Raw genomic sequence first — 23919 nt, forward strand, 5'->3', positions numbered from 1 at the left:
AACATCCAGTTGAAAGAACGTTACCAGTTGGTAAGTAACTTGTTCTTCTCTAAAGCAACAATTACAGTTTAAAATGTGGCATGACAAGGCCTCTAAATAGCATGAGGTTGCTGAAAGGGCAGCTGTTGGGATGGCTAAATATAAATATAGGAAGCTTAGGGTCCATGTCAACAAACATAAGGTGGCAGCATTGAGTACCATTGCTGGCGCAAATTGGGATCCGGCTGAATGGGATGGAAATATTTGGGATTCAAATGAGTCAGATTGTAGTCCTGAAGTGAAAGCAGAACCTACACTGAAACAGGATGAGGAAATTATTACTTCTAACCCAGTGACTAGATGAAGAGCGGACGCGCACAATCCTGGGGGTGGTGTTGTGGATTTAACCACACTAGAAGATTACACACAGCAGGAAGTGGGTGATATTATTACTCTATTGAGGCAGAAGCCAGGGGTGCCCTTGCTCACTTGGATGGAGTGCATGTATGATAGAGGTGCTGGGGGCTTGGTAATGGATTCCACTGACTCCCCACGCTTCTTGCCTCTGTCCACTGATACTAATATACAAGAGGTATGGCATGCTTGGCCTCCACCCCATGCGAATGGTCAGACTTTGCAGGTGTCTTTGTTGCACCTGGCAGCTCAGGGGGTGTAACCACATGTATCCTATTACCACAGATTGGCCCACTGAAGAGAAGAAGTGGTATACTTTGAATGAGGCAGTTCAAAAAATGAGTGCACATGCTATGAAATAGGCAGTTCTTGTGGATGAACATGTTCAAATGGGGGTGGTGCCACTGTCAGTGCAGGCTTCTGAAAATCCCCTCACCCGCTCGCATTTGTTTAGTACATTTTTGAAAGGAAAGGTTGTTTAGCCTATATTTTCTACTCGCCCGGGCAGGCGAGGATCTTCAGGATTTTTTGTCAGTATATGTATTGTACTGTCCATTAAGGCCAGTAGATGGCAGCAGTGTACTGCAACACCATTTTAATGTATTAATTGGATGGAACCAGGCTCTACTATGCTAGAAGCAGGAGCTAAATAGCTCCCAGCTCCCCTCATTTTCGAACGCTGTACCATATGTTGAACCCACCAGCCCCACAGCAGAATCCTTTCGCTAAAACACAGATTATTGAGTCAGTCGAAGGATGTGTCCATTTGCATTGTGGTGACACGGATATTGGTCTCAAGGATCAGTAAGCTAACTAAGAGGTCATTACACCCCCCAGTGCTGGAACCTGTGCCACAACACCCCAGAGGCAAAAGGCACTTCCATTGCAGTGTGAGCTATATAAAGGATCACTCTCGGTGTAGGTTAACTGTCAGAAGAGCACTCGAAACTACCAGGGAACTTACATTTCTGAAGACAAGTTCGGGAACAGACGGACGAGAATAAATGGAGCATTAGCATAATGCGTCCCACCCAGAAGGTGGTCATTCTCACTTGAATATTCATTAATGGACACTGATTAGGAAAGGACAGGTCCACCCCATGCACAAATGGAATGGTGCATGGAACTGCACGGCAAGAATATTGAACACAGGAAACAATCATTTACAGACATACGAATGGTGATATTGCAAAGACTTGTAGTTTAGAATGTTACTTGATAACCTGATGCCAGCTACCTCTGCCTCTTTGCAATGCTTCAATCGGGAACACACGGATGAGGAGTGCTAGCCCGAACTCAGGATCAACAGCCGCTTGTGAGAAAAGATCACTCATCAGGACGTCAACATGGGCAAAGGATTCGTTTTTGACTTGAGTTGAAGCACACAAACAGTATTATTATTACATATTGGACATGCAATTAGATCTATGATACAAACCCTGTGATCTTAACCACCAGTGATAACCCACCCGCACCTGTACTAACTTTCATAAGGAGAAACTGTATTGCCTTTATCGGATAAAACCTCTTTGACTTGGAGCAATAACTATTGCCTTTCACGAGGACCACCCTGCATGCATGCCTAGAGTTCAGATGAAAAATGAAAGGAGCACCCCTGTTGGTAAGTTGTGAGCTAGGCAGGAATACACGATACACGACTACAGGCCCCAAATATATGACTAGACGGACTAATACATGCAGCCTATGTAGCCAATCCCCTCTGCTCGCACCCATACTTATGCCTCACTCCCGAGCGCCAAATGCTCACCTATGTGCCAAAACTGAAAGTCTGTGATTCATTGCAATTAAAGAGAATTTTCAGAAAAAAATAATGTCCCTCCTGAGTACCTGCGTATAATCTGAAGCCAGGGTACCTTGCGGGTCACTGGCATGCCTGTGAGTATTCGTTGCAATAAAAACGCCATAGCCGATAATCAGAAGCAGCTGACGAATCAACAGATCCAGTCTTAAAAATAAATATTTGCCCGAAGATTTCATTGTAATCCTCTATTTCGCCTCCTAGAAGAAACTTTAGCCATTCACTGTACTTTCAGTTCAAGCACTCTCTCGCCAGCAAAACAAACACCAGCCTGGAGGCAGCAGTCATTCAAAAACAAGCATACACATATATGTTCAACATATGCAAACACACACTCTAGCACCCGCATTCAAACAAACCTTCACACACACAACCATTCCCTTGACTAGGCATTAGTAAGGGAGCAAACATTGGATGTGTACTCGGATTCGTTAGAACTGCAATGGGGCATCCTCCTCGACCTCCATACATCACCAGATGATCTTCCCACATGAAGGAATGTATGGTTGAGCACTGACGTAAGGAGTAATATAGGCCACGTATGAAATTAAGAACTTGGCGGAATATAGTCAATTAATGCACTTTCCAGTCACATTTTAGTAAGGAGGTTTAGTGTTTCTAAATCCACTACAGAAACAATCAAAACACAGCATACTGTGCTATAAAAATGCATTATGAACAGCCACTGCCATTGAGTGAGTCCTGTTTAGTTGCAGGTTTCTTATACCCTGTGGTAGTGTTTACCTGTGATCAATATCCGGATTTTTGGATATATCATGTGTCATGTGTCACCCTAAGTTACCAGGGGAATCCAGACGTGGACCCCTTGCTCACTGCTCTTAGAGAGGCACAGCTTCACCTCACTGATGATGCCCAACTACGCTGAAACATGTGTATGTGGTTGCAGTGGTACTCTTGTTCAGAGGAGAATTTCCTAGCATTTCTGTGCTGGACTGCCCCTGGGCAGGACAAAGAATGATATGCAGGGACATTTCTTCTCTGTAAAAAGAACAGTGAGCTAAAGACTTGGTTGAGATCTCCCAGGGGCCATCCACCCAAGAAAAAGTCAATGGGCTGTGTTTTTGCTGGTAGAGAGTTTCCCAGACCCATCTCTGTTTTTCATGTGTCACCACTTGCAAGTAAAACATGAAATATGCTTGCAGCTTGTTATTGCCTCACTCGTTTTCAAATTAAGAAATCTAAGTTGTGCTAGTGCCCACTGTTATTAAAATGTATGTGGACAGTACAGTAATGCTTCGTCAGGTGTGCACTGTTTTTTCAGTAAAAGTATATTGCCATCCAGTTTGTGGTGCCGAGCGTATTTCTCTAAGGTCGAGTAAACAATTTAAGTTGCTCGACCTGCAAGTCTAGAAGGTTTTTTAAGATTGCTTGAGGCCTGTCGTGTGGACCAGAAATATGGTTATGAGAACTGCTGTACCCGCATATAAGAGTGTCATCATTACTTTATTAGTAGGCATGACTGGCAAGCCAACTGATGAAGTAGTGGATGCCATTCAGCAATTGTCAGATCTGGGTGAATGGGACAAAGGTGAGGACAAACCTCGAGAGGGGTATGGACACAGCAAGAGAAGAACAAAGGCCAGGAGGCAAGATAGAAAAAATTCCCAGGTGTCAAGAAAGGACATGTTTCTGGCATTGTTGAAAGATGGTATGCCAAGGGAGGATATTGGTGGTATCGAAACCAGAGAGATGTAGGAGTTATATAAAAAGAGAAGGCTTGTTGGGAAGGAGCGCTATTAACAAGTCAAGAGACTGGTGGTGTCCAAGCAGAAAAGGGACACGCCACATTTAGCTCCTCCTGAGGAGGAGCGGGGAGAAGGGTCCATGGATTTCCCTTCCTAGTACCAGCCAACATACACTGAGTTAAGAAAAACAGTGTGCGCAATGTTAGAGGCTGAGTCTGTGTACACTCATTCTAAATTTGATTAGGATTATGTGATCGGTTATTTATAATGTGCTTAATGCCCAGAGGTCACTAAGCGTGGGCCCGTGGATCAAACCTATGTTACTCTGTGTCGTCTTGCTTCCAAAGCGAGAACGTTGCCCATGTGCTATCCTCCCGAGACAAGAGATTATTGCCAAGCTCTTGCAGTGTCGGCTCGCTAAAGGTTGCCAGACGACCTCATGTTAATCTTAAAATATTTTGGAAGCCTGGGAACACACAAGAGGTCTGAGCTTTGATTGACACCAGAGTGGAGTCCTCATTGATTCATGGAAATCCTTCAAGATTTAAAGGTCGACACTTTACCATGACTGGGCTGGTAGGAAAAGAGACAAACAGTAAAAACAGGAGTGAAAATGAAGATAAGCAATTTGAAAAAACTGAAATATCAAGTATTGATTGTCCCGATATCAGAGTATATTATCGGATTTGACCTTCTGGAAGGGCTTACTCTAGGACTAGAACGGAAAACCTATCAGTTTGGAGTGAATGCATTGAATTGTACTCCTAATCTCCCTGCCTTCCACACAAACCGGTATTCTCTGCTCCAGGGATTCAATGCCAACCCGCAGTCCAATCTCAAGGAGAGCCCTCTCCCTTTTCTAATTTGCACCTTCCCTAATCTGCAATCCAAAGTTTTCAATTATCCACCTCCCCGGTTTATCTCAAAGAATTCCTTAATACCCGCTTTTCCTTCCACAGTGAATTGTTGCATCTCCATAACGAGTCCCGGCACTCCAACCCCAGAAGTGCAAATTCCATATATATATAGACCATATCATGACCCGATCAACTGATGGCCACAAGATCACAGGCACCAGCCCTACTGAGCACTTCCCTACCCATGCAAATATAATCATTATGTGTGTAGGTGCCATGCGTGGGAGGAGGGATAAAACGTAAACCCCAGGTCCCTCAAAGCCCCCCTCTACCTGCTCCCAACATCATGTCTCCATCAACCCTGATAGTCTTCCGGTCCAACCTGGGGACTGCCCACATGTTGAAGTCCCCACCCAGTATGACTTGTCCTGTGGCTTCTCTAAAGAGTTGAGCCAAGGTCTCCTCAAGAAAGACTTTCTGCCCTTGATTAGGGCTGTATCTAGTTGCAAAAGACAACCACGTGCCCTGCCTCATGCCTGACACCAACAAGGCTCTTGGACTCCCCTCTCTCCATACCTGTATATTACCCAGCTTTAACCTCATATGTAGGAGTAGCTCAGCCCTCCCTTCTTCACATCCCCAGATTCACAAAAGTTATCCCCAATCAGCCCTGAAGGGATACGCCTCTCCTCCCCTTCCAATATCCTAGTTTCCTGCAACATCATCACTTCCAACCCGGATCTCCGGAATTCCCTTGCAACTAATGATCGCTTCGTCTGAGATTTTAAGCCCTTCACATTCAGGCTCCCAACAAACAGGCGATCTGCCCATCCCCCCCCCATATTTCTTCTTATATTCGCCATCTAACACAGCCGCTCAATGCACTCCGCCTGTAGCATACACACTCGTCAGATCCCATATCGCCAATCAATACCCAAAGCCACTCAGCCTCTCCCTCCCCCTCTTCCCCAAAACCTACCATTCATCCGAACCTTCCCCCTCCAAACCCTCCATCCCATGAGACACTAATTGAATGCTGGGCCACCAAGGAAAGACATACCCCGACCCCTGGCCCCAAAAGCACATTTTAGCCAGAAAACAGAACACAGTGAACTGCCTGAGAGTTCATAATACCAGTTTGTTGAGAAGTCCAACCCCAACACTTCACTTCAACGGTGAAAGAGTGTTGAGCCTCTGACACTTTTGGGCTCAGGCAACCCTCTTCCATTGCGTCAGTCCCCTCGACGCTTACTTAATCCTGATGCCTCAACCAGCCTTCCTTCTCCATTCTTTCACCCCACCGAGGGGTGCTGCAGAACCTCTACTGCTTCATAACCATTAGTTACACGATAATCCACCTCCTTGATCTCAAACACCAAGGCAAATGGAGATCTGCACTGGGGTGATTATTCTCAATACCTTTCGAACGTGTTCTCCAGGACCTCCACCTTGCTCTTTAGATCTGACTCAGAGGTCTGTACTTCGCCTGGCAGCGCTCTCAGATGGCAGCGGCCTGCCTTTATTCTCCCTCTCCATTGCCATGGATCTCTGGAACTTCTGGAGTGTGGCAATGGCCTCTCCCAATTTGGCCTCCAGTGTTACACTTTGCCAACAGCCCACCAGAGATGGAGCCCTACCACATGCGGCAGGTACGCCATGAGCAGCCCACTTTTAAATCCCTTAGTGAGCTACAGTCACAAGTCACTCGGGGAGCGGGGGGCGGACCAGCACCATCTCAGCAGTTCTAGGCGCAAGACAGGGCCAGTCAGTCTGGCTTCAAAGTGCACCACACCCCTCCAGCACTGCCAAATACCTCCACAGACCACTGTGAGCCATATGTACCTCCAACCACAAACCAAAGCACCACCGCCCGAGTCCATCTCCACACTGCAGTCCACTGGGGCTGCCCCGTCCAGGCTCACTCCAATTATGGGGCAATCACAGTATTCTCTACTACAATCCACCTCCCAGAACCTCCTGCGCTTCAAGAGCAGGGTGGGGTGACAGTTTACATAAGCAAGTGCTTGTGCTCTCCTTCCTCCACCTCCTGCGTATGACCCAACAAGGGCCTGGTCAATGGCGCCCCGCTGCCCAGTCCGCCAGATCAGGGGTGCTCCACAGCGTCTCTCCTCTGGATCGAGCAATCCTCGATCCTATCCGACCTCGCTCTGAGGAGCGGACACAGTCAATGCCAACCAGAAGCCCAACCCACAGCGTCTCCTCAGGCAACCACCTGGAAGCACGGCAGCTCTGTGAGCTTCCAGCGTGCCCAGCTTCCCAAGAATCCGCTTGCCAGCACCCAGCCAACGCTGCCTTCTGAACACAGGAACATGGGTGGGCACTGCTCACCCACCGCTGTGTCAGCCTCTCAGTAGCCACTAGCACACCAGGCTCCGGTCGCCAATCGGAGCCGCGATATGCCGGGAATCGTCCCCGGGACACCAGTGCCGAGATTGCCCCTTCGGGTGCCAGCACCTCGCGGCCAGCCAAAGTCCATTACTCAGGTCACTATCCGACCCTCTCGTGATCCACTGCGATCTCGCATGCAATCTTCACCAGCAAGGATTAACGGGACATATGTCATTCTAGGGGACCGAGGTACACATATCTCATCGACTATGTGGCCATGCAGGTCCGCTCCCCCTGTTGGTCTCCTCCGCTGCGTTCTAATGGAAGAGGTGATGTGCAATATGAAGTAGAGTGGTGAATAATTTTTGCAGATGTTTCCAGTGGGTGGTTGTGCCCCGGGAGGGATGCAGCTATGTTCCATTGAGATGGAGTGCTGTACGTACCAGAGAATCACTATCCCTGTGTAAAAAGGAGTAGTGGCACAAAACAGCGAGGTTTAAAATGCCAGCCTACAACACTACTAAAATAAAAAACGTTGTCTCCTACGTGATGGTTGCAGCAGACAGGGGTCGAGGCCTGGCAGAGTCTGGGTTGTCCAGGGAAAACAGGTAATGGAGGTGCCCTTTGTCTGAGCCTCTAAATAATGTGGCCCATTAACCTTTCCTCCCCATTTCAACTTCAGTTTGTCCAACTCTGGTTGCATTAAGTGTGTTTCTTGTTTGTGCTATATGTACAACGCTTCTTTTTAAGTATGTGCATATTTTCCTGTATTTTAACTTGTTACCCATTCTCCTTACATTCCATATCAGCACTATTAACCTTCCCATTTCAATTGATTAACGTCCTAAACGTATATGCCACGGTTTCTTTTAATGGGCCTGTATTCTTTGAGACTTCTTGTCTTCTCTTAGCACTTTCCTGAACAATATCTCCCATTTTCGCTCATCAACCCTCAGTTCCTTTAATAATTCCCAAACCTTTAACTTTATCATAGTTAAAAGTGTTACCTAATAAAAATAGGTACTTTATACATTTGGCAGCCTCTTAACACCTGAATACCTACAATATGTGCCTACAGATTCCCAGGCCCTGTCCCCATTAAGATTGGAGGAATGCTCCTAGAAATCGTTTCAGCAGGGAGGAAAGGTTCCAGCCTACCAACTCTTTGCTGAGAATTGCCTTCCCAGGGTTATATAAGGTGGCAATTCAAGAGTTACTTATATCCATTCCCCTTATTAATTGGATTTTGTTCTCCTTGGCTATTTCTCATTTTGTAAACAATATCGCTCCTTCAATTCATCCCTTTTAAGATGCGCCCGATGGGCGGTCCTGCTGTAGGCACAGGTCTCCTCCTCCTCCTCGCGACGACTGCGAGTCTGCCATATCCTGACAGTCGTCCTCCTCACTCCTGCCGATCTTGAGTAACATTCATCTTCTTCTCAATACTATCTGCCGTTTATTGGGGTTGCTTTGGAGAAGTAATTTTGCAGGATACATTAGCCTGCAACGAAATGTATGAGCTCTCAAGGGCCTCTTTACGACTTCTTGCACTGTTTGGCATAATTGGGGAAACCATAATTAGACATTTTTATTTATAGGGCCTTTACTCCTTGCCGTTTGTAGTATGGCAAACCTGTCTCTAAAGCTGAATATTTTGGCGACAATAGATCTCAGTCTAGATCCAGGATGGGGGGTAAGGGGGCGTGCTCAGGCACCTTTTACGCTCCTTCCATGCTCCTTCCACTGCAAACCATTTTGATAGGCCTTTGGGGGGGGGGTGTAGGTTTTTTGCTACCACCTCCCTTAAGAATTGTTCCATTGAGCCCCGTTCTTCCCCCTCTGGCATCCCCACTACCTGCATGTTGCTTCTGTGTGAGCGACCTTCTGCATATCCTGGCCTCGTTAATTACCTTTTATTAACAACATATAACCCTAAATATTCTTTATGGCATTGAAACACTAATGCATATAGTTCGGTATGGTTAGATCACCTCTAAGGTTCGCTAGGGAAATATATATATATTAAACCTCCCTTCCAGTTTACTAATTCAACCTTTAAGAACGTTCGTTCTGACTTCACTATGTACCATGATGGTTAGGAGTCCATTCTATTTTAAGATAGTATATGGAGAGCAGAACACTCTATTTGTGCAAATAAAAAAAGGGGGGTTTTTGTGAGAAGTTTTTTTCTTCTAATTTTAGTTTATGTAATTTAGTTGTGAATTTAGTTGTTTCTGAAGAAAGTGCCTTGAGCTTGAGTGATTTGTGAACAATACATATATTCATTTTTTTGGGACTGGAATAAGTATTTCACTGGTTTCACAGGGAAATGTTTATTGCAAAAATGTGCGCATTTGTTAATAGCAGACTGTGAAGCAAAAGTACAAGAATTGCTGACAAATGTTCGGCCAAATTATATACTAGTTTTCGTTTGGACGTATTACAGACTTATGAGAACATTGGGGCTCCTAGTGGTTTACATAGAGATCTTCATTTTTGTTAACTAAGGCTAACAGCAATATAGGGACACATCGGCACCTTAATATTGAGTACCCCAAGTTGCATGATCTGAGGAAAATGCTGTTTAAACGCTTTTTGGGCATGCCTTATGGCAGGCAGATTTCATTGATTGTTGTGCTTGTCTGTTTTTATAAGGAAAAGAACAATTTGAAAAAAACATGTGCTGGTTTTAATATGTATTTATCTACTGCTTATGTTTGTATGGCTCCGTGTTACATTTTGATATAAACTAAAAGGCACAAGAATAGTGTATTTTAAAACACAAAACATTGGCCAAAACTACCATCTGCATTGTGCAGTAACTCAGCAAACTTGCCTTTCGAGGGGATTGTGTCCTCCGACGTATTCCACATCTATGACAGTAATGACCACAGCTGTGCTGCTTTGGAAAATCTTTCGGCGTAGGCGTCCTGCATTGATGACGTTGACACACTGTCCCTCAAGGGCCTCCGTCGAGGGTCGACGTCACCGGATGTTATATATAGGACGCACAGCGCCCGTAGCCTCAGTTCTGTTTTTTCCACAAACGTATTTGCTCGGAATCTCGGCGCGCTCGTTTCTTCTACTTCAAAGTTCTACGATGTCTGCGTCTTCTTTTACCCCGAAGTCGGCTTTAAAAAATGTTGGAACTGCAGTTCGAAGATGTCCATCACGGACCCGCACAATGTCTGCCTCTAGTGCCTAGGCGAAAAGCCACGCCACCGACGACTGCGATGAATGCCAGTCTCTGACATCGAAGGCCTTGCGGGAACAGAAGAAGACATTAACAGTAGTTAGGGTGTCTAAGCCCCATTAGTCGAAATCTGCTGGGCTTTCGACCGACGACTCGAGGGGGGACTCTCCGCATCGGTGTAAATCCAGGGGCTCTGTCGCGGAGTGGTTCCTGCCATTCCTCTGCCTCTTCTAGGCATTCGCCAAAGTGCCGGCATCGGTCGCCTTCCCCGTCCTCGTCGTAACAGGCTAGGGCCACCACTCGCATGCCTTGGGGCTTGGGCGATTGGCGTGATCATCGGGAGCCGTCGAGGTCCCGATCGGACAAGGTTGATCGCCATAGCTGTGCCAGGTCCCGGTCCTCGATGCCATTGAGACGGTCGGAGACTGTGAAGCCCTTCAAGAAGGCGTCAACGCCATCGGCGCCATGTCCGTCGAGGGAATCTCTTAAGGCTCCAGCTTCGAAGAAGTCGTCAACGCCATTGGCGCCAAGGCCGTCAAAGGACACTCTCGGGGCTCTGGCCTTGAAGCAGTTGTCGAAGTCATCGGCGCCTCAGTCGACGACAATTGCATCGGCACCCTCAACGCCGTTTGTGGAGGATTTGCCGGAAGGGCCCCGGAGAGCTGTGGAAACTCTGAGGAAGGCTCTCAGTAAGTCCGTGAGGCCTGTTTTTGAGCCCTTCTCTGTTCCTCCACCCAGATTGGATTTATTCCAACCTTTTGGATGATATTTCGGAGGTGGAAGAAAGGTCTGATGAGGAGATGGTTGTGCCTCCTGATGTCCCTGATGACCTGTTATCTGGTTACAGTCAGATGGAAGAGCTCCATCGGTCCTTGCATGATGCAAGTGGTCTTGATACCTCTCAGGAGGTGCAGTTTGGCAGGCCTGAGCGTGGTACGTATGCTGAATCCTCGTACAGGCGCCTCATGTCGAGGGTGACTGAGTACTTGGGGTGGTCTGCTCCTCCTGTTGATTTTCTTCAGGATGATCTGACAGATATCCTGGACCAAGGTCCACCCACTGACCCAGTGTTGACATTTTATATGGCTTTGCAAAGAAGGGTGGCAGCGGTTTGGACTGCTCCGGAGAGTCTCCCGGCAGTGAATAAGTCGCTTCCGAAAAAATACTGTCCAGCCAGTGGGGACCCCTGCGACTTATCGAGGCACCGTACTCCAGAGAGTTTGGTGGTGCAGGCGGCTACGGCCCCCGCAAAGCAGGCTGCGTACCCTACCATCCCTCCTGATAGGGACGATAAGCACTTTGATGTTTGGGCGAAGAAGGTATTTTCATCTGGGGGTATGGCTTTGAAGGCAGCCAACTCTGTTTGTGCCTTGGCAAGATTCACTCACACTCTGTGGAATTGTGCATCTTTGGCGACTGAGCATATTCCCGAAGGGGAGGAACAGGATGGTTTTCTAGCCCTCTTGCAGGACGGCAAGGATGCCATGTGTGAAGCCGTTCAGTCGGGTTTGGACATGGCAGACTGTGTCAGTCGGTCCATGGCTGCGAGCACCGTGATACGCAGATTTGCGTGGTTGCGGAAGTCGGGGTTTGCTCCTGATGTGCAATCCCAGCTTCTCAACATGCCCTTTGATGGTGTCCATCTGTTTGGCAGCAAGGCTGACGAGAGCCTTGAGGTTGCAGACCTCCAAAGCTGCAGCAAAGTCTTTGGGCGCTGCAGTATGACAACCTTTGCCTTTTCGTCCTAGGGGACAGCAACGGAGGGGAGGTTCCTTTCGTACTACTCTTCCTTTGGTAGATCGAGAGGAGCTGCCAGTCAAAGGGGCCACCGGAGGAGTACCAGAGGTGGAAAGCAAGGTACTTGAGGTGCCAAAGCCGCTCGGGCAGTTGCCTCTTTGCCCTCAGGCACTGCCTCAGCCGCCTCCGCTCAGTCATGAGGCCAAGGTTCGCCGGTTGGGGGCAGACTTGCGCAGCATCTTGGAGAATGCGTGCCATTACTTCAGATGTGTGGGTTCTGGAGATCATAACCCATGGCTACTGTCTTCCCCTTTCGGCAGAGGCCTCACGACAATCCACTGGGGAAGCTCTTTTTGAAGAGTCCGGATCCGCTCCTTGTGCAGGAAATCCTATCCCAGCTGGAGAAAGGCGCCATAAAACTGGTGCCTGTAACGGAGAGGAACAAGGGCTGGTATTCCCCTTATTTTTTTATCCCGAAAAAAGACTGGGGATTGAGACCCATCATGGACTTGCGTTGGCTGAACAAGCTCCTCAGGAAGGACACGTTTAAGATGGTCACTCTTTTTCAAGTCCTCCAGGCCCTTCAACTTCAGTATTGGTTGGTGTCTGTCGACCTCAAGGATGCTTACTTTCATGTGCCGATTTACCCAAAACACAGGAAGTACCTGAGGTTCACGGTTGGCGACTCGCATTTTCAATTTTGAGTCCTGCCGTTCAGATTGACCTCCGCCCGAGGGTCTTCACCTAGCTTATGGGGGTGGTGGCAGCGTATCTCAGGAAAGGGGGATTCACGTCTACCCCTACTTGGACGATTGGCTGATCAGGGCACGTTCTCCCGAGCAAGCCCTGGATCACCTGTCCATCACCTGCCACTCGCTTCACAGACTGAGCTTCTCCCTCAATTTAAAGAAGTCCCATTTGACACCTACCTAGCAGCTCCAATACATCGGAGCAGTGCTCGACACTTCACTGGGGTTGTGTTCGCCTCCCCAGGTGAGGGCTCATCACATTCTGCAGATGGTGGACAAATTTCAACGTGCCCAGAGTCTCCCGGCATTCGAGTTCTTGAGGTTGCTCAACCTCATGGCATCCTGCATTTTCCTGGTGCCAGAGGCCAGACTGCGGATGAGATCTCTGCAGTGGGCTCTCAAGATGCAGTGGTCACAGTTCTCCGGCAGGATGTCGGATCCCATTCGAATTCCGCCCTCGGTCGCACAGGATCTTCTGTGGTGGACCGTCAAAGGCAATCTGATGAAGGGTGTGCCATTTTGGCAACCTTGGCCGGAGGTGACGATCGTGATGGACGCATCCCTCGCGGGTTGGGGAGCTCATGCCAACGAGATGATGGCCAGCGGCCATTGGTCTCTGTCGGAGTCCAGAGTCCACATCAATCTGTTAGAGATGCGCGCTGTCAGGCTAGCCCTGAAGGCTTTTCTGCCGTCTGTGCGGGGAAAGAATGTCCTGATCATGACGGACAATACAGTGGCAATGCACTACCTCAACAAAAAAGGGGGGGCAGGGTCACTCCCGTTGTGCAGGGAGGCGATGCAGCTCTGGTTCTGGGCGATTCAGCAGGACATTTCGATCTTGGCAGTTCATCTAGCCGGAGACGAAAACGCGGCGGTGGACGCTCTGAGCAGGCAGAGCACGGTCTCTCACGAGTGGGAGCTGGCTCAGGAAGATCTGTTGGAGATCTTCGCCCTTTGGGGAACCCTGCAAGTGGATCTCTTCGCCACCAATGTGAACCGGAAGTGCAAAAGATTCTGCTTGCGGGAATTTCCTCCAAGAGGAGCCTTGGGGGACACGTTCGTAGTGGAGTGGTCCCTCCCACTGCTGTACGCGTTTCCTCCAGTCCCCGTCATTCCGCAGGGGTTGCGGAGGTTACGGAGGTTCGGTTCCCGGATGATCCTCATTGCTCCGGCATGGGCCAGGCGAGCATGGTACCCGGACCTTCTCGACATGTCCATCTGCCCTCCACAACGTTTTCCTTACCGAGACGATCTGCTCTCACGGGAGGGGGGTCAGGTTCTCCACCCAGAGGTCAAGTCCCTCAGCCTTCACGCTTGGTATCTGAAAGGTTGAGGTATAAGGATTGGGACCTCTCCGAAGACGTGATGGAGGTATTGCTTTCGGCCAGAAGGCCTGCAACAAAACTCTGTACCGTTGCTGTTGGAGAATGTTCTGCGACTGGTGCAGGGTAGAATGTGGATCCTTTCCAATATTCCATTCCTTTGGTTTTGTCTTTTTTGCTTTCTTTAGCCCACAAGGGCCTGCAAGTAGGTACCATTAAGGGTTACCTGGTGGCGCTGTTCATATTTAAGCGCTCCTCCCAGTTTCTAAAAGGGCTAACTAATGTGTTTCCACCATCGCCTTTCCAGGTGGCGGGATGGAATTTGAATTTGGTTTTAAAGTTCCTAATGGAAGCTCCATTTGAGCTCGTACATTCTTGTCCATTGCGACTGTTGTCCTTTAAAACTGTATTTTTAGTTGCGGTTACTTCCGCACGCAGAGTGAGTGAGTTGCAGGCACTTTCCGCCAAACCACCCTTCACTGTGTTCCATAAGGACAGGGTTGTCCTTAGGGTGCGGCCGCCTTTACTTCCGAAGGTTGTGTCGGAATTCCATTTGAGCCAGAAGGTAATTCTTCCAGCATTCTATCCTCCTCCACATCCTGGTACAGAAGGGGAGAGGGTCCATAGGTTGGATCCTCAGAGAGCTTTGAGTTTCTATCTCTTACGGATGTCCCGGGTCAGAGTGGACGATCAGCTCTTTGTTGGTTATGCTGGAAGGCGTTTAGGTCAGGCTGTTTCCAAGCACACCTTGTCCAGATGGATCATTTTGACGATCTCTGAGTGTTACCGTTTGGCGGGAAAGGACCCTCCAGTAGGCTTACGGGCTCACTCTACTAGGGGTGTGGCTGCCTCCACTGCCCTACAGAGCGATGTTCCGATTCGCAATATTTGCGACGCAGCCACATGGGCCTCTGTCCATACTTTTGTGAGATATTATTCCTTGGACTCCATTCATGGGCAGGATTTGGTCTTTGGTAAGGCAGTCCTGTATTCAGCAATTTGATTGGGCATTCTCAAAATTATACATTTGTAAATTCTTTTTCCACCTGCATAGGTTGGTACTGCTTTGGGAGTCTGTCATAGATGTGGAATATGTCGGAGGACACAATCCCCTTGAAGAACAAGTTACTTACCCTATCTGGTAATGTTCTTTCGATGGGATGTTCCTCCGACATATTCCACATCGAACCCTCCCAGCCTGCCCCTCTACAGAATTTCTTATGCGTTTGCAGCTTACGTTTCCGCAAGGCTTTCTGCAGTCATACTGGCAGGTGATTGGTGCCACACGTTCTGGGAAAAAACTACAACTGAGGCTATGGGCGCCGTGCGGCCTATATATAACATCCGGTGACGTCGACCCTCGACGGAGACCCTCGAAGGACAGCGTGTCGACATCATCGACGCAGGACGCCTATGCCGAAAGATTTTCCGAAGCAGCACAGCTGTGGTCATTACTGTCATAGATGTGGAATACGTCGGGGGAACATCCCATCGAAAGAACGTTACCAGATAGGGTAAGTAACTTGTTCTATTGACCCAAACAACTGGCACACACTAGCACGATGAGTCTTTTGGGCTTTTCCCTTTTAGCCAGTCCGAGATTGGCCCTTGCACATCCTCAGCCATCCCTTTTATAAGGGCTGGAAAGCCCGTTTGGCTCAGGTTATGTTGCTCTCTGGCTGAGCTCTTTGGAGTCCCAATCTATCCTAAATTGTAATGCCCAGCACCCCCCTGACACTCACAGGTATTGTTGTTCTCTTGGTGGGCAGAGCTACAAATTTCTACTGCCTACATTTCTGCAGCTGCCATACCTCTTAGTCCTTTGACAATTTACTTTATGGCGATTGGGTCGGCTTTAAGTGAGCTAGAGTAGAGACCCAGCAGTGTCGAATTGCTTACGACATGGGTCTGCTTTCTGCAAAGTTGTTAGTCAATGTCTAAGCTAGTACAATGTTCAATAAATCTGTTTTTCAAAGCACCAATTTATCTATAAGGGGGAAACCCATCAATCCTCTGCATCCTGAGGCAAATACATCTGAGAAACAGACTAAGATTATAATTATCGTGAAAGCGTACTATCATTATAATCTTAGTCTGTACAATTGTGTGTTCTTTCAAAGCACCAAGTCACATGATAAAGCAACCTGAAAATATATAACAGGAGTAGTAATTGAAGCATATGTTCGTAAAGCAAGTATGAATCACTTAGTTTGAAAAAAGAAAGGGGTTCAAGCCAGTCCCACAATCGGGGACATAGATCTCAGCAAGAGTGATCCTGCTGATCTTCCGTTTCAGAGGTGTACCTCTTGTCTCATTTACCCTATTTTCTTTACCCATGATCCTCCAGTGTCCTTCCCTTGCACCACATTCTCAATGCCCCCTCTTTTTTACAATTAACTTTCCGACCTCGTTCCCTTTTGCTCCATCTTTTAACTACTAATTAAATCTCCTTCACTTGCCCACATTGCTCAGTGACCAACTCCTTGCCACTTATGCCCTTTAATTGTCCATCACACCAAGCCCATTCCTTGCCCCACACCACCTTCCCGCAGCCCTGGCTAATAGTTAGAAAATAGACCACCTTGATTTGCCAGTCAGACTCTGCCAGTCACGACAAGAAGCCACGGTCGGGGTCTTGCTGGTAATTGTTGCTTTGGGGTTTGCACTTGGATAATGCATAGTGGATGATGATGATGGGACGTGGCTTTTTTGTGCTCCCAAGTTGTATTTGCTGGAAAGTCGGCTGCATTTTTCAACTCACGGAAGCAGAGAGAAATGCAAGGGGAATACGACTTGGACCTGTTGATGAAGAGGAAGCAAGAGCGACCTATTACATTTGTGGTTTTAAAATAAGTTGGAGAGTGTGTGTGCGTTTCTGTGACTGGGTTAATGTGCTTGAGTGTAATTGTGAAAGTATAATGTATAGATAGAAGGGTGTATCCATGTGATTTTGTATCTATATATTTGAATCTGGTGTTGATTTGCATGTGTGTCTTTTGTTGTGTAAGAGAAATGTGTTCTGGACAAGAAAATGAAAAACAATCAGACTTAGGGGGTCATTCACAGTTGGTTGATGACAGTAAAATCGTCAGTATTTGGGAAATACAGTTGATTTTACCGTCCACCAAATTTAGGATTTGATCAAATCCCATCAGTGATATTCCATGGTAATACCGGCAGTGTATTTTAGGCAGTCTTTTTTGCAGAAAAGCCACCTATTTTTACCCCCACGTTGAAGGTAGAGGAAAAAATCCAAACCACCCCAAAATTGTTTAAATCTGTCTTTACTGTACAGAACGGAAGCACAGGTGCTTCCCTTCAATAGAGTGATTTTTTTTCCCTTCACAAACAGCCATTTTGATGAGTCAAAGGTAGGCGTCTGAATGCCTTCTCTCACCACTGTACCCATATAATGCATAAAAGAGCCAGAACTTACCCTTTTGTGTATAAAGAAAAATCAACATTAGTGATGAGTCACTACTGTACATCCATTTCGCCCTTCACATTGATGCTAAGAATGGCTGAAAATAATGTTTAAAAAAAAGTTTTACATTACCGCTATCAGTGGTGGTATTGCTCAAATAGCACTGGAGATATTCCAGAAATACCACCTTTGCTGGTGGGAAATTTTAATTAGAGCGTATTTCAAGAAAAACCATGGCCGGAGCTTTCATCTTTCTTCAGCATTATTAAAAATTCAAACCAACTCTGAAATGACACCCTTAGTTTGTAGTCTTCTAATAATACCTGAATGTTACATCTTTCTTTGACATTTTTCAACTGTGTCCAAACGTAAGTACCACAAACAGTCCAACAGCCATTTCTTTAACCACTTTATAAGTAACGTCCGTGGGTGCTATTCGGGGTGCCATTAAACTCTTTTGTATAAAACCACAGGTGATCAAGAAATTCACCATAACATAGGGGAAGCATTTGTGTTGAATCAAACCAAAGACAAACTCTAATAAGATATTCACCTTTACTTACTTGGCTAGTTAGAATCGTGATAAGCTGCTCTTGATTGTAACAGACTAGTAGTGTATGGGGGTCACAGAATGTTATTTCACACTTTGCCATTGGATGGTATGAACATGCCCCTGCTGCCTAGACTCCTTGCCCTTGTTGTGGATGCCCATTGCGAAATCAAGACGAATGCTTCGCCCCATTTACACAACCTAAGCAGGTTTTTCTGCACTCGGGTTCCTTTGAAGCAGACTGGATTCTGAAGAATTGTCTTTTTCGATTGTTGTTTTTACATTATGGAGCTCTGGCCCATCGGGCAACAGCAAAGGCAGCCTGGGGGGCAATTGCCCCTTTGCATCCCTTGGCAGTCCACCCCTGCTCTTCACCCTCTACCGATTTACTTTCAAAATCATGTTATTCGGATTCCATCGACGCCCAGTGACACCCACTGGCCATAATATGAAGTGTTTTACATGGAGGAATGAAGTGGAGTTCAGCTACTGTGGTGTCAGCGGTCCACATTTGGGGGGAAGGTAGCAGCACTGTGCCTAGGGGGCACCAAAGATAGATTATAGATCTGGCTGAAGCCTAAGCAGGAGCTTGAAACCATTGATTAGTTGCTGAGCACCCTTTGTTTGCCATCCAGCAAGGATTAATGCAGCCTATTGCGAACAAGGGAAGGGGGGACATTAAATTGTCAAAGTGAAATACCCATCTACTGTCATAATGTTAGTTGTATTGTATTCTAGTCGTCATTTATATAGTGCTATTTCCCGATTTGTATGATCTCAATGTGCTTTGTGGTGGGACCGTCCTCTGGGACATAAGTCCATGTATGGGAGATTGTAAGGGTTAACCTTAGGATGCATGTGTGCCTTCTGCCAGGTTAGGTCTTAGGAGGGCTGGCTAAGCTCCAGTAAGCAGCCCGGAGGTCAGGCACGTGGGTGGGTGCTGTTGATGGTTTAAGATAGTGCCAGTGCAGGTGACACAATGTGTGCCCAGCTAGACCGAAATATTTCACAGGTTGTCGCTGTATACTAATGGCAGAGGTGTTGAGGCACGTCAGGGGTTTCATTGTGGATGGCTATGTGAGCTGCTAGACCGAATTTGCATAGCCATAGCTGCATTCTATAGTGCGCGAATGGGTAGCTGTTCCTGCGGCATGTGTCCACGTGGTGCGAGTTATACATACCTTAAACTTGGATGTTGTTTTCCTAGGTCCAAAGTGATTGGCTGGCCTCGCAAGCTGAGGACTCCCTAGATTTGAGAGGATGGGCAGTGGGGGCCCGGAGGGACAGGTGGTGGGGTGATGTACAATCGTCTGGGGGAGGTAATCACAGTGTGCTGCTGCGAACACTGCCGGCATTCGCGTTGATTTGGAGGGATAGGTGTGCTGTCAGTTTTGGGCCAGTGCTTCTGTGCATGGGTCAATCGCAGCACAGGGTGCAAGGCGATTTCAAGAGGAGGAAGGAAAGAGACAGGTTGTGAGGGCCTTTCTGAATGCAAGGCGATTGTCCGTGTTGGCGGATGTAGAGGGGCAGAGAGTTACAGATGGTCGCAGCTTGGACAGAGAAAGAGGATCAGCCAAGTCTGGCGCAGTTGTAATGGGGACAACTAGGAGAGATGCTGCACCGAATCGGAGTTTCCTGGAGGGATGGTAGCATGCCAGTTTGCCTTGCAGGAATTCCGGCCCGGTGTTGTGGATAGCACAGTGAGTATGCACATGGCTTTAAAGGTAGTTCATCGACCAATAGGGAACCAGTGGAGGACTCTCAATGTAGGGCTGATACATTCTCTGGGAGGGAGGCTCATGAGCAGGCAGGCCGCAGCATTTTGGATTCCCTCCAGTTTCCTTAGCTGGAACGCTTGTGCGTCTAGATAAAGACAGTTTGCGTAGTCTAATATTCTAAGCGGGCAAGGATGATGGAGATTATGGCAGAGATACTGTGAGGATAGATGAGGTATGGGAAGATGCGTTTGAGGATGCATAGGTGGAAGAAAGTAGGTCTGGATACAGAGTTGATGTGTTGGGAGAGGGATAAATCTGTGTTGAGCATGCAGCCAAGGTTTTTCACAGTGGTGGAGGTCGTTGGGGGGGGGGGGCCTTGGGGGTTTAGGGGGACTAGGGAGTGAGGCCAGGGGATAGGTTGGGGAAGGAGCACGGTTTTCCCGCAGACTGGGATTTCTGTTTTCCCAGGGTTGAGGATGAGGTGGTTGGTAGTCATCCAGTGGTCAATTTCCGAGAGGCATGATGAGATCGGGGCAGGTGGAGCCCAGTGATTTTGAGATTTTAAGGATGATATGGGTATTGTCTGCATAATTGTAGCAGGTGAGATTGTGGGAGCGTATAAGTGCGGGGAGTGGGTTCAGGTAGATATTGAGAAAGAGGGGAGATTGGGGTGCTCCCTGTGGGACCCCTTTCAGTACTGAACAGGATGCAAAGGTGAAAGGGTGGAGGAGCATGATTTGCGAGCAATTGGAGATGAAGGAGGAGATCCAAGTGAGGGCAGTGTCTTTGATGCCTAATGAGTGTAGCCTCTTTAGGAGAATGGTGTGTTCAACAGTTGAATCGACTTCATATACACACTTGTATGCAATAGGTTCATGCTAACAGCATGTGTAGATTTAGCTGGGACCTAATATGGATGCTCTAAATCCTGTGTATTTTTGAATTACAAACCAATAATCTGCACTGTGGACCTTGATACAGGCTATTCCAACTTCTCTAAAAAAAAAAATGTAAAAAAAAAACATAAATAAAGACTATATCACAGTTGACTGCAAAAAAAACTTGAACTGGAAACCACCAATTGATATCTGTAAGGTACTGTACATTTACAGGGTCATTTTATAGGACATGTGAATTGCTTTCAGGGGACCACCAACATTAGCGCTTACGTCCATGCAATTCTAAACATTCACAAGGTGGAGGGGAGGAAAATGAAAGAGCAAAAAGAGACGAACTCACTTTAACTCTTTATATTTCCTTTCCTTGTGAACAAATAAATACTGCCTGCAAATTGCGTCGTACAGACCTCAATTTTTAATGTGTTCCTAAGGAATCCACCTGGTCTTTAGCAGAGGCAAAACCGAGGTGGAATACATTGACGAGGCAGAGGTAATCGCAACAGATTTTATCGCCAATCTTTGCCCCTCCTCCACACTGTTGGTGCTGGAAAATGGGGCTAAAAAATAAACCAAGTTGTAAAAGCATTACTCCTTCTTTTAAACCCTGATATACCACTCTGCAACATTTAAAATGAGGGTGCTGGCGTGCTTGTGGGAATGCAACTTACATTACATTTGCATCATACTATCCCCCATGTCACCCCACCCCACCCCCAAGGTTATGTATTGTTTGGGACAGGTGGCGCTTACTTAAGCATTCTGAGAGCTCCCCTCAGCCCCTTAATATCTCACCCCAATTAAAGCACTGGGAATAGGTCAATTTTGATAAGAGCTTTTAATTATTCATCTGTCCTCTGTTGACTTTTCTCTTGCCTTCTCGGGTTATTAGGAGAGGGTGCTGTGGAAAACATGTATTTTGATCTTTAACACCTATGTTTATCTTTCATGAAGTTCGACAGCGCTGTTACTGGCCAGATCTCCACATACTGATAGTGTAAAAAATGGAGCACTAAACAAAAACAAAAACCTACATGTGTGTTGAGATTCTGAGACGTGTGGAAATATCATGTATGCTTGATGTAATAGGCTAATAGTCGTTTTATCTGTTTAGCAATATTCAGTCATCCAGAACGTGCACTGAACCAGTCTTCATAATAGTTTTTAATATTTGTGATGTGTGCTGAAGTTACTACTGGAAGAGGTACATTTAATGCATTTGTTTTAAATGTATATAAATGGGCTTTAATTTAGCATGTTGTTTCTCTACTCTTTAAATGTGTTCACTTTTGTACAAAGCTTAAGCGATAATGAGGGTTTGTTAATTGTGGCTTTTCTTTTCTCCTTCCCTGCAGTTTATGCCCGTTTACGTTCCCACTAAGAAAGATATAAATGATCCTATTCTATTTGCAAACAACGTTCGGTCTCAAATGGCAACGTAAGTATGCTGAAATGTTTAGCCACATTGTTTTGCGAGTATGAGATGTACATGATCATTTAAATGAGAATGGTTACAAGACGAACCTTCCTATCTGATCTTTCGAAAAAAAGTTAAAACTGCATTGTTTAACAAATATGCCAAAACCAATTCCCCCTGAACCCCTGAAATGTACTGCCTGTAATGAAAACTTTCTTTTTTTTGTTTTTATTAAATTAACCTTTTCAAATTGCAGAACATCATATGCAATCACAATTTACCCAATAATTCAATAATATTCCTCATAAATCACTACATTCAGTCATCTTTAAAAACAAATCAGTTCCTAATCCTTATCTTTAAATATACATAAAACAAATTGCATACCCGCAAAAATCAAACAGATTTTTTCCCCCTATTAGAAACATTTCCCACCAGTCCCTAGCTGATAGCGACCTTATCGGCTCCGAAAAGGCTCCTAAATAATAAGACCTTGACTCCGCCAAGGCTTTACACATCATCACCAGATTGAACGAGGTTTGATTATTCTCAGTATCTCCACAATATCTACAGCCTGCCTCTTCCTTTCCTACGAGCCTCCTGGCCAGCTGAACCTCTCTTGTTGGGAGAATGTTAAAATGCAATCTCATAAACAACTCCCGATAGTGAGCCGAAGGGAACTTTTGCAAGTACAAAGAAATTTGATTTAGGGTTTTACTCCCTCAGTCAAGCTACAACATCAATTTACTTTCTTTTCTTAGCTCCTGGGTAGTAATCCAATCCGGCTTCTGCATTGTTTTTGGCCTTTAGTGGATTTTCCATCAACATTCCTAGCGGAATATCACAAGATCTAAGTAGGGCCATACATTTTCCTTCCAGATCCCAAACCACCTATCCCCGGTTATTAAATCACTGTGTCTCATGATCTCAAATGGGCCAGTACTATCTCGAGTCATTCATTTTGTAAATAGAGAGATTGTTTTCCATATGACAATTGACGCCATTGATTGGAGCCCAAATTCAAAATGTATCGCAGCTACTGGTAGCAAATTGGGCAGTCTTAGGACCTTGCACCAAAAGTACCCTTCTAGGAGACCCATACTTTTCATGACAGGTTAAGTATTGCTTCTGCTCCAAATGTTAATATCTGCACAACCTTTTGCTTGTAGAAGTCGAGTAGGGGGATTACTGAAAAGGTCCCATATCTCTTATGAAGAGCACTTCCCTGAGCCACAAGCAGCTTCAAGCGATGGGCATTGTCATTAATATTTCTCTTTATTACTGTCCCCAGATATAAAATGAATTCAACAATTTCCAATCTCTCTCCACCTACAACCCATGTATACAATCCCTTGTGCTTTTACCAAGCAGATGACATTAATAGAACTTTTGATTTTTTTTACATTTATACAGAGTCCATTGAATTCTAGATATAACAGGGAAGCATTTAATCAGCGCTGCAGCCCTACTGGTTTTTGATCTATAAAGACCAGATCATAGGCATGCAGAACCCAGGGCAAGACTGTGCCATTAATCTTAGGTGGAAATGCCTGAATTGTTTCTTGGGAGTCTCTTAAATCAGATATGTACAGACTGAAAAAATCCTTCCTTGAGAGAGTACCCTGTGCACACAATCTCACCTGAATTGAGTTATCTGTGAATAGGGCCATAATCGCTTCTACCAAGTTGGCAGGACAGTTCCAACTTATCAATTTGGACCACAGCCTCTAGTCACCCCGTTGAAGGCTTATTCGAGGTCTATGAAAGCCAAATAGTTTCGACTCGGTAG

At 46.4% G+C, this 23919-nt stretch overlaps 1 protein-coding gene across 1 annotated transcript in view; it reads left to right on the top strand.

Moving 5' to 3' along the window:
* LPCAT2 (lysophosphatidylcholine acyltransferase 2) overlaps positions 1-23919 on the top strand; it is a 1163987-nt gene that overhangs the window by 719777 nt on the left and 420291 nt on the right. Inside the window, exon 9 of the mRNA XM_069639642.1 lies at positions 22069-22151. Coding sequence (XP_069495743.1) covers positions 22069-22151 — 83 coding nt within the window. The remainder of the gene's footprint in view (positions 1-22068; positions 22152-23919) is intronic.

Source organism: Ambystoma mexicanum, chromosome 1q, assembly GCF_040938575.1.
Source record: "Ambystoma mexicanum isolate Mex_15411 chromosome 1q, UKY_AmexF1_1, whole genome shotgun sequence".
Classification (NCBI taxonomy): domain Eukaryota; kingdom Metazoa; phylum Chordata; class Amphibia; order Caudata; family Ambystomatidae; genus Ambystoma; species Ambystoma mexicanum.